General features: G+C 45.3%; 1 protein-coding gene across 1 annotated transcript in view; it reads right to left on the reverse strand.

The window, feature by feature from the left end:
- The window catches only part of Me1 (malic enzyme 1), a 128331-nt gene that overhangs the window by 3261 nt on the left and 110151 nt on the right, over positions 1-14919 (reverse strand). Inside the window, exons 8-11 of the mRNA XM_029481966.1 lie at positions 12866-12971; positions 11172-11314; positions 9592-9765; positions 1761-1859 (exon numbers count right to left, since the gene is read on the reverse strand). Of these exons, the coding sequence (XP_029337826.1) occupies positions 1761-1859; positions 9592-9765; positions 11172-11314; positions 12866-12971 (522 nt within the window). The remainder of the gene's footprint in view (positions 1-1760; positions 1860-9591; positions 9766-11171; positions 11315-12865; positions 12972-14919) is intronic.

Here is a 14919-nt window from a genome sequence, read left to right on the forward strand (position 1 = left end):
AGAGTGAGTTCCAGGACAGCCAGAGCTACACAGAGAAACCCTGTCTCTAGAAAGCAGGCAGAGCAAGCCATGAGGAACAAGTCAGTAAGCATCAGCCCTCCATGGCCTCTGCATCACTCTTGCCTACAGGTTCCTGCCTCAGCTTCCCCAAAGGACTGTGACTTGGGATACGTAAACCAAATAAATAAACCCTTTCCTCCCCAAGTTGGTTTGGTCATGGTCTTCCTTCACAGCNACAGTAATTCTAACTAAGGTGCTTCCTGTCTCTATGTTTATATGTGAGCCTGTGTCTATAGCTATAAAGCCTATTTTATAACCTCACGAAAAGAACCTCATGCTAGAGAAGGGGCTCAGCAGTTAAGAGAACGCACAGCTCTTCCCCAGGATTTGAGTTCAGTTCCCAGCACCAGTGTCAGATGGCTCATGACCCCTGGTAAATCAGATCTGATTCCCATAAGCGCCAGCACTGAAGTGAACATACACAGGTACTCAATTTAAAAAGTATATATAAAAATCAATCTTAAAAGAAAAAACAAACCCCAGTATGAAGACAGAAAGTGCAAAGAAGAAAGCCCTGTGAGGCTTATGGTCCCTCAGAGCGGTTAGCACTCGCCCACCCCAGAAGCCCCTCCCTCGCTGTGGTGGCTCAGGGATCTGCAGCTCAGGGATCCATGGCTCAGCTGCCTGCCCTCTGAGTTCTGACTGGGACAGTGGACCGTTTCCTTTTCCCTTTTTCTATCTCGTTATAAACGTGCTCTGACACTCAGGGCAAGAGGTTCTCAACCTGTGAGTCTAGCCATTGGAAACCCACACTTGTGATGGTCTTAGGAACCGAGTGAGACACTGCTCATCTACAACACTACAGTTAAGAAGGAGCAACAAGCCGGGCGGGCACACGCCTTTAATCCCAGCACTTGGGAGGCAGAGGCAGAGGCAGACAGATTTCTGAGTTCGAGGTCAGCCTGGTCTACAGAGTGAGTTCCATGACAGCCAGAGCTACACAGAGAAACCCTGCCTCAAAAAAAAAAAAAAAAAAAAAAAAAAAAAAAAAAAAAAAAGTAGCAACAAAACTAATCTTATGGTTGGGGTCACAACAACATGAGGGCTGTTTTAAAGGGTAACAGCATTGGGCAGGTTGAGAACCACTGATCTGCTCTAGCATGTGCTCCATCACGCTTTCTGCACCCCTAGCCTAGAAGGCACAGACTCCTCCCCCCTCCCAGTCCTCACCCAGCACCCTCCTCCCAGGAGCCATTCAGATTCCCCACCCAGTTGTCTTTCCCCAAAGCCCAGCAAGTTGTCCTTGAGTCTCTTATGATTCAGAGTGACCTTTTTTCTCTACAGGATTAAGAACTTGCCCCAGGGGCCCTGAGTCCCCTGACACTGTCTCCTTTGTCCTCAGTCTGTCAGAGTCAGGGATGTGGCAGGAGGTGCCAGGTGTAAATTTCTCTCTAGTCAGTCTATAGAAACTACATAAACAGCTCTACAGAACAACTGCAATGCTGTGAACTGTGGGAAGTCTGACTAAAAGGAATGAAATAAGTCACAGGAGGAAAATGGACAAAAATGGACAAAGAAATCTATAACGCATCCCCGTGTTTCCATCTTCTGAGGATAAAGTGCAGCTCCCCAGTAGCTCCCAACATTGTGCCTGGTTTCCCTGAGTCCTAGAAGATGAATGGACATGCACGGAAAATAGGAAAGACACACATTTAGCAAAAGGAGGAAGGGAGGGAAGTAATGAGGCTGCACTGTCTCACCTTTACTGCAATTTTCAACGAAACGTCTCGAATGGTATTCAAAGGAGGATAGAGCCGGCCTTCTTGNAGGTGTTTATCTGACACTTGCTGAGATATGACCTTAAGAAGAGAAAACAAATAAAAGTGTTTATACCCCACGTGATTCAGGGTGGCAATCAGANGGAAAACTAAAGCAATGGCCACATACAGAAACTAGGACATGAAAATGCCTGTCTAGTATCATGGCCCTTTAGCAACAGAAATGCTGAGTCATGGCAATCGCTGGGGTCACACCGAGAGAGACAGAGAAGAGAATCCGGATATCTTTTTGGTGGCAAGCCTTCCCACCGAACAATTAAATACTGGACATTTCCTGGAGAACCGGTGAAAATAAAGGGGGATAAAGTAGTCATGGAAACAGACACAGATCTGCTGGCACCCTCCACTCAAAGCCCACACAGGGAGTCCAGCAGCGCCTGCTCAGTCACACTCCCTAAGGACTTACATCTTACTCAGATGCTTGATAGCTGCTTACCCAACCACTCTCCCCATTAGCGCTCCCTATGTCACTCCCTAGCTCTGGACAGTTAACCAATAGNCCTAGATCAGCACATAACAGAGCCTCCAACAGAAAGGCTGGGCAGAGAGGAAACAGGAAACCTTCACTGGTGTGATGGTTTGTATATTCTTGGGCCAGGGAGTGGCACCATTTGAAGGTGTGGCCTTGTTCGAATAGGTGTGACCTGGTTGGAGTAGGTGTGTCACTGTGGGTGTGGGCATAAGATCCTCATCCTAGTTGCCTGGAAGTCANTCTTCCACTAGCAGCCTTTGGATGAAGACGTAGAACTCTCAGCTCTATCTGCGCCATACCTGCCTGGATACTGCCATGCTCCCACCTTGATAATGGACTGAACCTCTGAATCTGTAAGCCAGCCCCAATTAAATGTTGTTTTATTAAGACTTGCCTTGGTCATGATGTCTGTTCACAGCAGTAAAACCCTAACTAAGACAACTAGAGACATTGTGAGCAACCAAATCTTCAGCCAGTTTCTGTCTGATTCATTCTCTCTCTCTCTCTCTCCCAAACTTGGGGCTTTGTGCATACTATTCTCCCACTGAGCAGCCTAGTTTGCAGGGGAAATGAATCCTAATGACATACCCAGCTATGTCAGTATTTTAAATATTCTTCAATTGTATTTATTTATTTATTCATTCATTATTTATCAAGGTCACTATTATAAACACATGGGGAAAAAACAAGAAATAGAAAATTTTGGGTGTGTCTTAACCTCTGTGCATGTGACCTGGGGTCAGGAAACCTCCTAGAGACTGAGCTGTCATTCTTTTTGAGACAGGGGCTCACCAAGTAGCTCTGACTGGCCTGCAATTGGTTAGTTAAACCAGGCTGATGATAAATTCAGAGATCCGCCTGCCTCTGCCCCAGGTAGTTATTTTAAAGATATGTTACCAATAAGACTGCACCAGCACCAGTCCTGCCAGGGAGATCTCTAGGTTAGTGAGGTAACAGCACAGAAAAGGAGACACTGCAGGAAGAGGAGACACTGCAGGAAGCAGCCTAGTTTNCAGGGGAAATGAATCCTAATCAGGCCACAGTGACAGAGGCTAACAGGTGGAGTGAGCTTGACTGTGGGACTGAAAAGAAACTAGGAGACAGACAGACAGACAGACATACACACAGACAGACAGAGGGAGGAAGGGAAGGGAAGGGACGGGACGAGAGACAGACACAGATGGGGGTAGGTGGGTGGAGACACACACACACACACTCACTCCCAACATCATGGAGACCCCCTTATGTGAACTGGAGACAAAGTGCCCTGAATCTGGAAGTAGAGCGCTTCTGGAGAGGAAAGAGAATGGCATGCTGTCGATGCCAAACACTGGCACTGTGGGTGGCTGAGAACTTCTGACCAGGGACATCCAGGCAGAGGCAAGGTAGAGAGAAGCATTAATCAACAGCACAACTAATTCTGGATTAATGTGACTTCGTTATATAAAAATGAGAGCCTAGTGTTGTGGTTTGAGTGAGTGTTAAGNTCCAGCTCACTGCTGCCTGTCTAGCCATTTGTGCTGTCACTAACGCTGTCTCATGTGCTGTTACTAGGAAGCTTCCTCGTGCCTGAGTTGATTGCATATTCTGTAATGTTCTGTACTCTGGTGTTCCTGGAAACCAATCACAATAGAAGTCAGTATTCAGCTAGCCACAATAAGCTTAGACTCGAACCAAGTGCCAGACAGCACTTCCTGTACCTGTGTATGAGCTCTTACAGTTTTTGCTTTTATAAACAGTCCCTGGGTTAAATCCATAAGAAGCTATTTTGAATAAAACTTCCATTTTGAGTAGAGGTCAAGGTTTTATGTTCCCAAGACCTCTCTGGAAATTGACACCCTATTTGGCAGAATAACACATGTATGTGGGTAACTGACATCTGGTTGGCAAGTTAAGACATGAATGTTAGACAACAAGGCAAGTCCCCTGCCAGAGTAGAATACCCCCAACCAATGGGAGCAAGATAAATGTACAAGACATGTTCCTAAAGAAATCCCCTATCCCTAAATCCTGAATGGCCCAGATTGCTTGTGGATTNCAAGGCTTAAAANCTCTGTACTATCCGGCTCATGGTCGCAACCGGTTCCCAAGTCTGGTCCAAGGCTCCATCTATCAGAACTGGCTAAATGCTCAATAAACTATTCCTGTCTGACTGATATCGGTGTTCATGTGGTTTATGAGGCAACTCCTGGACCTCCAACAATAAGAATGACGCCAACAGGATCAAATATTTGCAGGTTTGGTCCTCAGGTAAGAACTGTTTGGAATGATTGGGAAGTGGAGATCTGTTGGAGGAGGTGTGTCAAGTGGGCTTTGAGGTCTCAAAGCCCATGCCAGGCCTGTGTCTGTCTGTGTGTGTCCGTCTCTGTGTCTATATGTCTCTTTCTCCCCCCTCCCTCTCTCTCTCCTTCACCCTGTCTGTNTCTCGGCTCATCCTGCACCAAGCCTACCTACACACTGCCATGCCCCCACCATGATGCAATGGACTAACTCTGAAACTGTTAGCAAGCTCCCGAGTCCTGCTTTCTTTTATAGGAGTTGCCTTGGTCACGGTATCTTTTCACAGCAGCACAACACTGACTAAGACACCTAGACTTAGAGACTATTGGTCATGATTATATAATAAATTCATTTAACTAATTAATTTCTTGCTTTTGTGACATAGTAATAAACATGAGCTTTCCTTTGCCCCAGAGAAAGTGATCAGGGTTCCAAACTCTAAACAAAGAGGTATTAAATGTTTACTACTGAAGTGGGCATGCCATTTCCCCCAGAACAGAGAGGAGAAGACAACTACTCCTTACCAGAGCTCAGGTAGGAACAGTCCACAGGTTGTGTTGGTTTTCCTCATTTATGGATTTAAGGACTACTCAGCTATTCGATGTATCACAGGGCTCCCAATGGAGAAGCTAGAGAAAGTACCCAAGGAGCTAAAGGGATCTGCAACCCTATAGTTGGAACAACATGATGAACTAACCAGTACCCCGGAGCTCTTGTCTCTAGCTGCATATGTATCNAAAGATGGCCTAGTNGGCCATCANTGGAAAGAGAGGCCCATTGGACTTGCAAACTTTATATGCCCCAATACAGGGGAATGCCAGGGCCAAAAGAATGGGAATGGGTGGGTAGGGAAGTGGGGGGCGCTATGGGGGATTTTGGGATAGCATTGGAAATGTAATTGAGGAAAATAGATAATAAAAAATATTAAAAATTAAAAAAAAAAAACCATTTCAATCCAAAAAAAAAAAAAAAAAGAACCGGGCTGGGTGTCCTGGTGGACACACCTTTAATTCCTACAGTCAGGAGTCAGAGGCAGACAACCTGCGTGAATTTGAAGCTAGCCTGGTCTGCACAGTGAGTTTCAGGCCATCCAGCTACACATTGAGACCCTGGCTCAACAACAGCACTGATAACCTGGGGCTGCAGAGCTGGCTCAGTGATTCACAACCCTCGCTGCTGGTGGAGACGGCCAGAGTTGGATTCCTAACACAGCAGCTTACATGTCTGCAACCCCTGGGTATCTGATGCACTCTTTTGGTCCACAAGCATAAGGCGCATACTTATACACATGCAAGAAAAACACTCAAACACAGGGTGGGGCAGGGCTGGGATCTAAATCACTGAGAACATAGCTACTATCCCAAATAGGAGAGAAACAATGGAATTGTTAGCTCAGCTAGTGACAAACACCTGACACACTGTAAAAAGTAGAACTGTCCGGCTGTTTAGCACACAATGGTGTGACTCTATGTTATCTTTTTTCTACATTCATGTCTAAAATGAAAGTATTAGATAGACAGAACTTAGCCCTGTTGTGCTATGATGGAATTTTCAAATGCTGGAAAGAGCAAAAGGTTCCTGCCCATGCCAAGTCAGATGCATGTCAGCACACGTGCGACTCTGGTGGTCTGCTGCATACTGCACAGCCAAGGACAGCATCTAGAGCTACACTGTCAGGTTTCGCACACAGTCCCAAAGACTATGACCAGCACCAGGGAAGTTAACAGTCTCACTCTTCATAATTAAAACAAAGAGTCAGAACCAGAGGCTGGAAAGATGAGTTCTTTAAAGCCCACTGCATGGCACAGCTCTGCAATCAGCACCAGGAGGTAGAGACAGGAGCATCACTGAACCACACTGCTCTAGCCCNGACTCCCTCGCCGGCCAGTCAAGCCAACGGGTGATCTGTGGACTCAGTGAGAAAGCCTGTCTCAAAAGACAACCAGTGTTAATCTCTAACCCTTACACACCTTCATACACATGCATCCACCTCTGCACAGGTACACACACATGTGCTACTCACACATAAAACAACAAATACATTTTTAAAAATCCAAAAATAACCTTTCAGATTTAGTCCAGTCAATGATATTTCCAGTTTCATATGTGACCAAACGAGTGTGTGTGTGTATATATGTTTTGCCTTTGCCTTCATGAATGCCTGTGCACCTCTGTGTCTATGTCTGGTGTCCTTGGAGGACCAAAGATGACATCAAATGCCCTGGAACTGGAGTTACAGCTGGTTGTGAGGCACCATGTGGATTGGGAACTGAACCCAGGTCTTCTGGAAGAGCAGCCAGTGCTCCTAACCACTGAGCCATCTCTCCAACCCCTTCAAATCAGTTTTTGTGTATGTATACTGTAATACAGAAGTGATTAAATCTGGGGTTGTGGAATAAAGCAAGTCACCCTAATTTCTGAACTGTTACTTCAGTGAGCTGGTTAGCTGAACCAGACAGCCTTCCCTGGGCCCTCTGGCAATGAGCATCTACAGCACTAGNTTTGTTCTTCCAGGCGCTTCTGTTGCACTGCTTCCCCTCTGTGTCAGCAGCTTGTTATTGTATGACATTCTGAAGAAGGGCCTTAAAGGGAGTGAACTCTTCAGTTAAAGGAGCGACATGATCTTGTTAACATCCAAAGCTCTCAAGAACAATGCCAGCCAGGAAACCCTCAGAGTCCGAGTGTTTAAATAAGAGTAGCCTTGTGGCTGGGAACATGCTTAAATGAGCATGAGGTCCTGAGGGGATCTCAGTATCTATGGGGTGTGGGCAAGGCTCTGCAGCACACACTTAGGCTCCCAGTGCTGGGGAGGTAGAGTCAGGTAGAACCCTGGGTCTTGCTGGTCAGCCAATCCAGCCACATCAGTNAGACCCAGATTTAGTGAGAGATCTGCCTTAAGGAGCTATGTGGGAAGCAAAAAAAATTACCCTAAATCCACCGTGTGTGTGTGTGTGTGTGTGTGTGTGTGTGTGTGTGTGTGTGTGCAGTCTTCATTAAAAGCGAGATGAAGACCAGGAAAAACAAGCAGGGGAGTGTTGTCTGAGGAAGGAGAATGCTGTGATGACATAGCTGGGAGGAAACCAGCAGTGAGAGAGCCCAGTTGCCATGGCATTGGTTGCTTTTCCTTGACTTGGTTCTGCTACTTCACCATGTAGTACAAGCTGACCTGGAGCTCTCTGTGTAGCTAAGACCAACCTTAACCTTGAAATCCTACATCTAGACCCATCCCTGAAAATTCTGGGATTATAAGTATGCATGAGCTACCATACCCAATTACATTATTTTCCTTCGAAAAAGAAAAAAAAAAAAAATGTTGGAGGCCGAGGGGGAGGTCTGGGTGTCACCATGGAACTCTGGGTGACCTGAAACTTGCTATGTACAGTAGACTTTTCTTGAATTCTCGGAGATCCACTTGGTTCTGCCTCCAGGGTGCTAAGATTAAAGCCCATGAACCTTTGACAGTGATCAGTAATTACTATTTATGAAATGAGAAATAATACGTATTTACCTGACATTGTCACTAGAGGGTGCTAGAGTTAAAGGAAGAAAACATGGGCTAAAGAATGAAGATCATTTTCTGCTTTCCTAAAAGAAATAGTTGTACTTTTCTTTATGTAAAAACTTTAAAATACTCTCAGTAATTACATATACATATATATGCATATATGTGTATGTATGTGTGTGTGTATATGTGTGTGTGTGTGTATTGAATTTGAGAATATTTTTTTGAACTAAAAAGAAACAAGCCAGACACATCAACTGTCACACTTTCAATACTGCAAAGAAACCGCCTGAAGAGCNCTTGCAGCTTCCAGGCATCCACCCCAGANATAGCAGGAGCTACCCAGGCTGTGCTCTTAGATCACGTCGCTGACTCTGGGGTCTGCCCTGTTCTTGGGATTCCTCTTCACAGTGCAAAGAACAGCATGTTTGCTGGAAAATGCAACCAGGTTTCATTTAGCTCCGTTCAGCTATTATGTTAGACAGTGTTTAATTTGTTGAGAAGAAACTGACCAGTTTCTGACTCATAGATTGTATTCTGCCCAAATTTGGAACACAGTTACAGCAGGACCAGCATGCTAGTTATCAGTTCATGGTGACAAATATATCCCACCCACGTCACCAGGATCCTGCTGAGGCTCGGATACAAAGGAATCGGACAGCAAGCGTAAGCTCCGAGGACCGTTTGCAGCAGGAATAACGCCACTCTCTGTGCTTCACGTTCCTCCACCGTGTCTAAGAAACTGCGGCTGGGTAAAATCAGTTCTCGACTGAACAGGACTGCCTGGCAGGTGTGCTCAGTGACCCCCTGAGGGACTTTCCCGAAATCCTATTGAGAGCTTACTTCTCCTATCAGTGGTTTCCTTAAAAAATAATCCTCATTACATTTGTATTGATTTATGGTGGTTGGGGAGGTGTCATGTGCATGCCATGACACACCCGTAGNAATCAGAGACCAAGCTGCAGGAGATGTTCTTCTACACTATGAAGTCCTGTGCTGACTGACTTCAGCTCATGAGTATTGGCAGCAAGTACCTCTATCCACTGAACCATCTCATCAGCCCCTTAGTGAGCGTGTGAACCTGCAGTGCCCTGTTTTAGTCTCATCTCTGCTTAAAAACTAGTGCAGCTTTTATTTTCTGTACTGAAGCAGTAAAGACAGACACTTCTACTATATTGTGTCAGACTTCACAATGCCATTATTTAGGCAGGCTCACAGTGGAGAAATGTGACTTACCAACATTTGGAAAAAAATACTTTCAGTTGTTTCACTGATGTCCTGAAAGTTCATCAGTAGCTAAAAGCAAGGAAAAGATCCCTCCTTTGAAGTGAAAACTAGTCGTGATGGAGAAGACTCTCACTAGTGATGCTTAGCGACTGCTACCTACTCCTAGTCTCTGCTTAGCATTCCTCACACTTGACAGACAGCTATGACACTAAATAAATAAAACACCGCACTGGGCAAATCCAGCCTTGGCATGCACTAGCTCTTCACAGTACCTCAGCAGTGGTGAGGAAGACCTTATCATCGATGTGTCTCAGTCCGCAGGCCACCACCCCAAGAGCAACTCCAGGGAATACGTAGGAATTGTTGCCTTGGCCAGGAAACAGAGTCCGTCCATCTGGGAGAGTGACTGGATCAAAAGGACTGCCGCTGGCAAAGATTGCACGTCCCTGCAACACAGACACACACTGCTGATAAGGGAAGTGGGGTGTCTGAGGACAGAACCGTCTGAAGGAGGCTTAGGAGTGTCTAGAGCTTAACTCCTGGTGAGCCCGGGGGCTGTGCTGTTGGTGCTGCCAAGGGGTCAGCGAGGGTGCTTTTTACTCTATATTAACCTGCTCAGGAATGAACTCAGCATAGGACTCCCTAAGGCTGCAANTCTGTTCTCTGCAGTGGTCCAACCACAGGCCCAGTGGCCACATCTGAAGAGGCTTCTAACTGCAAACGTCTGAAGATGAATTTTCGAGATGGTGTGTTAGGTTAGAACTTAATGTCCAGTTTCCTGGTGACTTTCAGTGTTTTACAATACAGAGCATTAGGTGAGAAATAGGTGAGGCCCCCTATTTCTGACACACTGAAGGTTTAAAATACAGCTATATAAGCTGAACTCGCATTACGTATGTGTATGGCAGGAGCTCTAAGCTAAGGAGGACTGTTGACATACACAGAAACAAAGCAATGAATTACACACTTGCTGATCCTACGTGCAAGTACTACACTACGGTTCTGTTACTGCTCAAGGGCTGTGTGTTCTCCCTTGAGGACTTAAAGCTATGGAAGAATGTGAAGAAAACTCAATCTGTAGATGAGATAAAGATTACAGTTACTCAGGATACTGACACCGCCATCCCAGATAAGAGAGAAAGGTGTGGAGTGGCTCCTTGACAAAGCATCATTAGCTCAGCGACCATGAAGGCTTGAAACACCATTACAAAGTCGAGCCAAGCTCCGGCTTGCACACAGTATCATGACTTTGTGCTATGTTTACATTCTCTATTTTATATTTCCAAAATAGAAGTTTTAGATGCATAAAACTCAATCTCATTTTTGTTATGATATTCCCAAGTCTTTGAGGAGAACAAAAGGCCTTCTGCCAAGCTATCAAATATATGTCAGTACAAACACAGTATAAAATTAACTTTTTATTTTTAAAACAGCAAAGTATTGAGTGCCGAGGACCCGATGCCAGTCTGGCTGGGTATCAGCTTAGCTGCCCAGATCCTCNACCCATGGCATCAAAATTCAAACCCAAAATTTAGCTAAGCAAAAATTAAACTGTGGCTTCATTTCGTATGCTTCAGTGCTAAGAAACGGCTAAAGATATCTTCATAACCACCCAAAGTTCAGTCCTTTCCCTTTAATTGTTTTATATTTAAAACTTTCCAAGTCACCCACGGGAGGCTACCATGAAGACCTGCTGAGTTGGTTTATTTCCTGAGGATGAGAAAGAGGAGTCAACACTGACGGAGACTTTCCTGTATCTTTCAGTTCTGATGGGAGTAAGGCTGATGTCGAGGGGTGATCAACACCCGGAGCAGCTCAGGCTTCCGGGAATGACCCATCCTGGACTGCTCACCTTGGTCACCTTGTAGCACTGCTCTGCAGAGCACTCGGCTTTGCTGGTCGGATTACTCAAAGCAAAGATGATGGGCCGCTCGTTGAAGGCAGCCATATCCTTGAGAATTTGTTCGGTGAAAGCACCACCAATTGCAGCAACTCCTACGAAGGAAACAAGAAANGAGGGATCAGAACTATCACTGGTCAGTTCTTCCAAAGGCCCAGGCCCCCAAACAATGAGATATGGCAACTCACTTCTAACAGGACCTAACAAAGCACAGAATGTTCACCCAGAAGCCTAGTGATGAAAAAAATGTTGCTTAAGGCCAATTATCTTTAGGGTTACAAAGCAATAAGTGCCTTTATAAGTCACAGATAAGANATCAGACTCACAAGTCAGAAGTCCTAGTCAGTCATTAGGAACTATGGTTACAAGTGTTTCTATCAGGAAATTAAACTATGTCTAATACATTCTCTCTAAGCAATTTTGAGTAGACCATGGTAACTGTGTCTTTATAAAGCGACATTAGCTATCACCTCATTCCTCTGTGAAGCTGAAATAACCACTCGATAGAAGCAGAATAAAGCAACTAACACACTAACGTAAGAAAGGAGAAAGAAAGGTCTAAGTTAAGTGAAGAACAACCGCATCAGACAACCCTTGTGAAGTTCTTCGTGATTCTGGATCGTTATCCCTGACATCATCAACGACTGCACAAGTGCTGCTAACATTACACTATGACTGAAAGTAGACAGACACACACAGAAAGGGAACAAACGCATAGCTTTCTTCAAGATTTGAAGCACAGAATTTGCAGACATCTGTTCTGCTTTTCTAAAGCAGGGTCTCAGACAGCTCAGACTGAGCTCCTGTCCTGTCCTCCTGTCCTGTCCTGTCCTCCTGTCCTGTCCTGCCCTCCTGTCTGCACTTCCCAAAGCTGGGATGGGATGGGAGGAGTGCACAACACCCACAGCTACACACTACACACTGTACTGTGCACACAAAGGCACAGCATGCACAGCTACACACTACACACCGTACTGTGCACACAAAGAACCACTAGAGAATCTGAGAAAGAATGGAATGATATGGGAAGTGCAAGCCCTGTCTTCTAGGAAGACAGAGCCCCTGGATCTCAGCGTGAGTGGTATATTGTGGGCATGGCTCCTCATGGCATAGCTAGTATACTGTGGCCTCATGGCAAGGCTGTCCTGTGCACCACAGGACTTTTTACCACCATCACAGACATCTACCCATTACAGTTGGCCTTTCCTCTCCTCCTCTCCTCCTCTCCCTCTCTCCCTCTCCCTCTCCCCCTTCCCCTTCCCCCTCCCCCTCTCCTCTCCTCTCCTTTCTCCACAATCCCCTTCACACTGAAGACAACTAGAACCCATCTCTAGGCACAGCCCAGTGTTCTGGGGGTGAGTTTCCTGCACACTCGGGAGGGCTGTCTACTGTGTAATGAAGCCCGAAGAGCTGAACGTGGCAGGTGTTAGCAGGTTCGCCCAGCACAGGGCCACACACTGGCTCTGTATGTGTATACCGGAAATTACACTAGGAAGGCAGAACGGAATGACACCTCAGTGCCTATGANGACGCCGCTACTTGGGTGTGTCTATTTTCTTTCTGGATTCCAAAGGTTTATAAATTTTAAAAAGCAAAACAATGCTAAATAGGTCCAATTAAAGGAACAAGAGTAGAAAAATATTTACCTATGAGGGCAGTTGGTTTTATCTTTTGAACAATGGCTTCTAGATTCTTCATTTCTTCATGTTCATGGGCAAACACCTCTTTCTCTTCTGTGAGAGAAGCACGACCCTGAGAAATGCAAATGAAAAGTCAAATTATTGCATCTCTGTGGGCCAAAGGCACAGCTAACATTACATTCATCGTCCTGTGTCCTATGTATGCCATCTATTTGTGAAGCCCTCGTCTAATGGCCACCATATTACTTCACTTGTCCCCTCTGGTTTCTCAAGACAGGGTTTCTCTGTGTAGTCCTGACTGTGTTGAAACTCACTCTGTAGACCAGGCTGGCTTCAAAATCACAGAGATCTGCCTGCCTGTCTTCTTATAGCTGGGATTAAAGGCACGCACTACCATGGCCAGCTTCTCTTGTTCTTTCAACAAATATTCACGTGGAGGATGGTGTCCCACAATGCAAATCCAATGAGAGTTTTGAGACAGAGGCCACACATACTAATTGTTATTTTACACACAAGGACACAGGTTTAGAGACTTAGAGTGATCTAACTTACGACAGGCATTGTCTAAAGCTGCCTTTCACTACAGCACACAACTGCCCAGCAGTTTTCCAAACACTGGATGCCAGACTGAATGTAAACTCTCAGGCCTGAAGCTGGTGCAATCTCCTTATTTAAAGCGTGCGTGCGTGTGTGTGTGTGTGTGTGTGTGCGTGTGCGCATGCATGGGCGCGTGCATAGTCATCGGTATGAGCTTATGCACAGAGTATGAACTAATAATGCTCTAAGTATAGAGAGGTCAGAGACAGTGTTGGCTGCTGGTCCTCATATTCTACCTTGTTTAAGACAGTCCCGCCTCACCACTGTGTACCCCATAAATCAGATTAGCTGACTGGAGGCTTCTAGGAAATCTGTTTCCACTTCCCATCTTACTGTAGGAGTTGTTAGAATTACAAGCATGTGCTTTATGTGGGTAGTGGGGGTTTGAACTCAGGTCCTCATGATTGTGTGGCAAGCCCTTTACCCACTGAGCCATTTCTGAAGCCTAATTTTATTTCCTTTTAAAAGCAATACAGAATCCTAGAAAATCTAAAGCAGATGAACTCTTTCTTCTTGTTTCCCTCTCTGTAAACAAGTAGAGCTGGAGCCTGCACATCATCAAGTCACCAGGGGCTAAAGACACGATGGAAACACAGGAAGGAGGCACTGGGAGCGTCATCAGCTGAGATAAAACCTTCTGGGAAGAGGCCAGAGCTTTGATTCCAAGCCATTGTAATTTTGGAACATTTTATCCGAGCCTGCTACAAACTGCTATTGGTGTGCCACTGCTTTGCATTATAAGTGTGACATTAGATTGGGTGACTTTCCAAAAAGAGAGTACACCACTGGTCACTGCTGTATTCCAGGAAGCTTCCTCCTCCTCCCTGCTCCTTTATCAGCCCAGCTACATCTCAGACACCAGGAAAACAAACCTCCTTTGTTCATTTACAATTAAGCCTGAAGCTCCCAGTTAACACTGCAGGAGGGAACAGCAGCAATAGCAAGTCGGATAGTTCACCCATAGTCTTATTCATCATGTTCACTTGAAAAATTACTCCAATTCCTACTTTTATCAGGAAATACCAAGTTGTTCATAAAACTATGTAGTTAGTGTGCTTTAAATCTAAACGTGTGTTTAAACGTGTGTTTAGTGTGTTTCAATCTAAACGAACTTGATCAGCAGAAACTTCCTTGGTATTGGAGACAGAGTCCAGAGCGTCACACACCTGAGAAAATGTTTTAGGTACTAAAAAGTGTCACTGTCAAACGATCCCAGTCTTTCTTCCTATTTATGAACAGACCGGCTCTTTCCTTCTGATATCGCAAGGTGATCTCAGTAGCACTGTGGAGTTAGGTCTCCAACCCCACACATTAGCTTCAGACTGACAGCAAGTGCACAGACTAGTTCCACATATTTCTTTTGTGTTTGTAACAAGATTTTAAATTGCTTTTTAATAACATTAAAAACCCTTGACAGGGGCTGGTGAGATGGCTCAGTGGGTAAGAGCACCCGACTGCTCTTC

This window comes from Mus caroli, chromosome 9 (assembly GCF_900094665.2).
Source record: "Mus caroli chromosome 9, CAROLI_EIJ_v1.1, whole genome shotgun sequence".
NCBI classification, from domain to species: domain Eukaryota; kingdom Metazoa; phylum Chordata; class Mammalia; order Rodentia; family Muridae; genus Mus; species Mus caroli.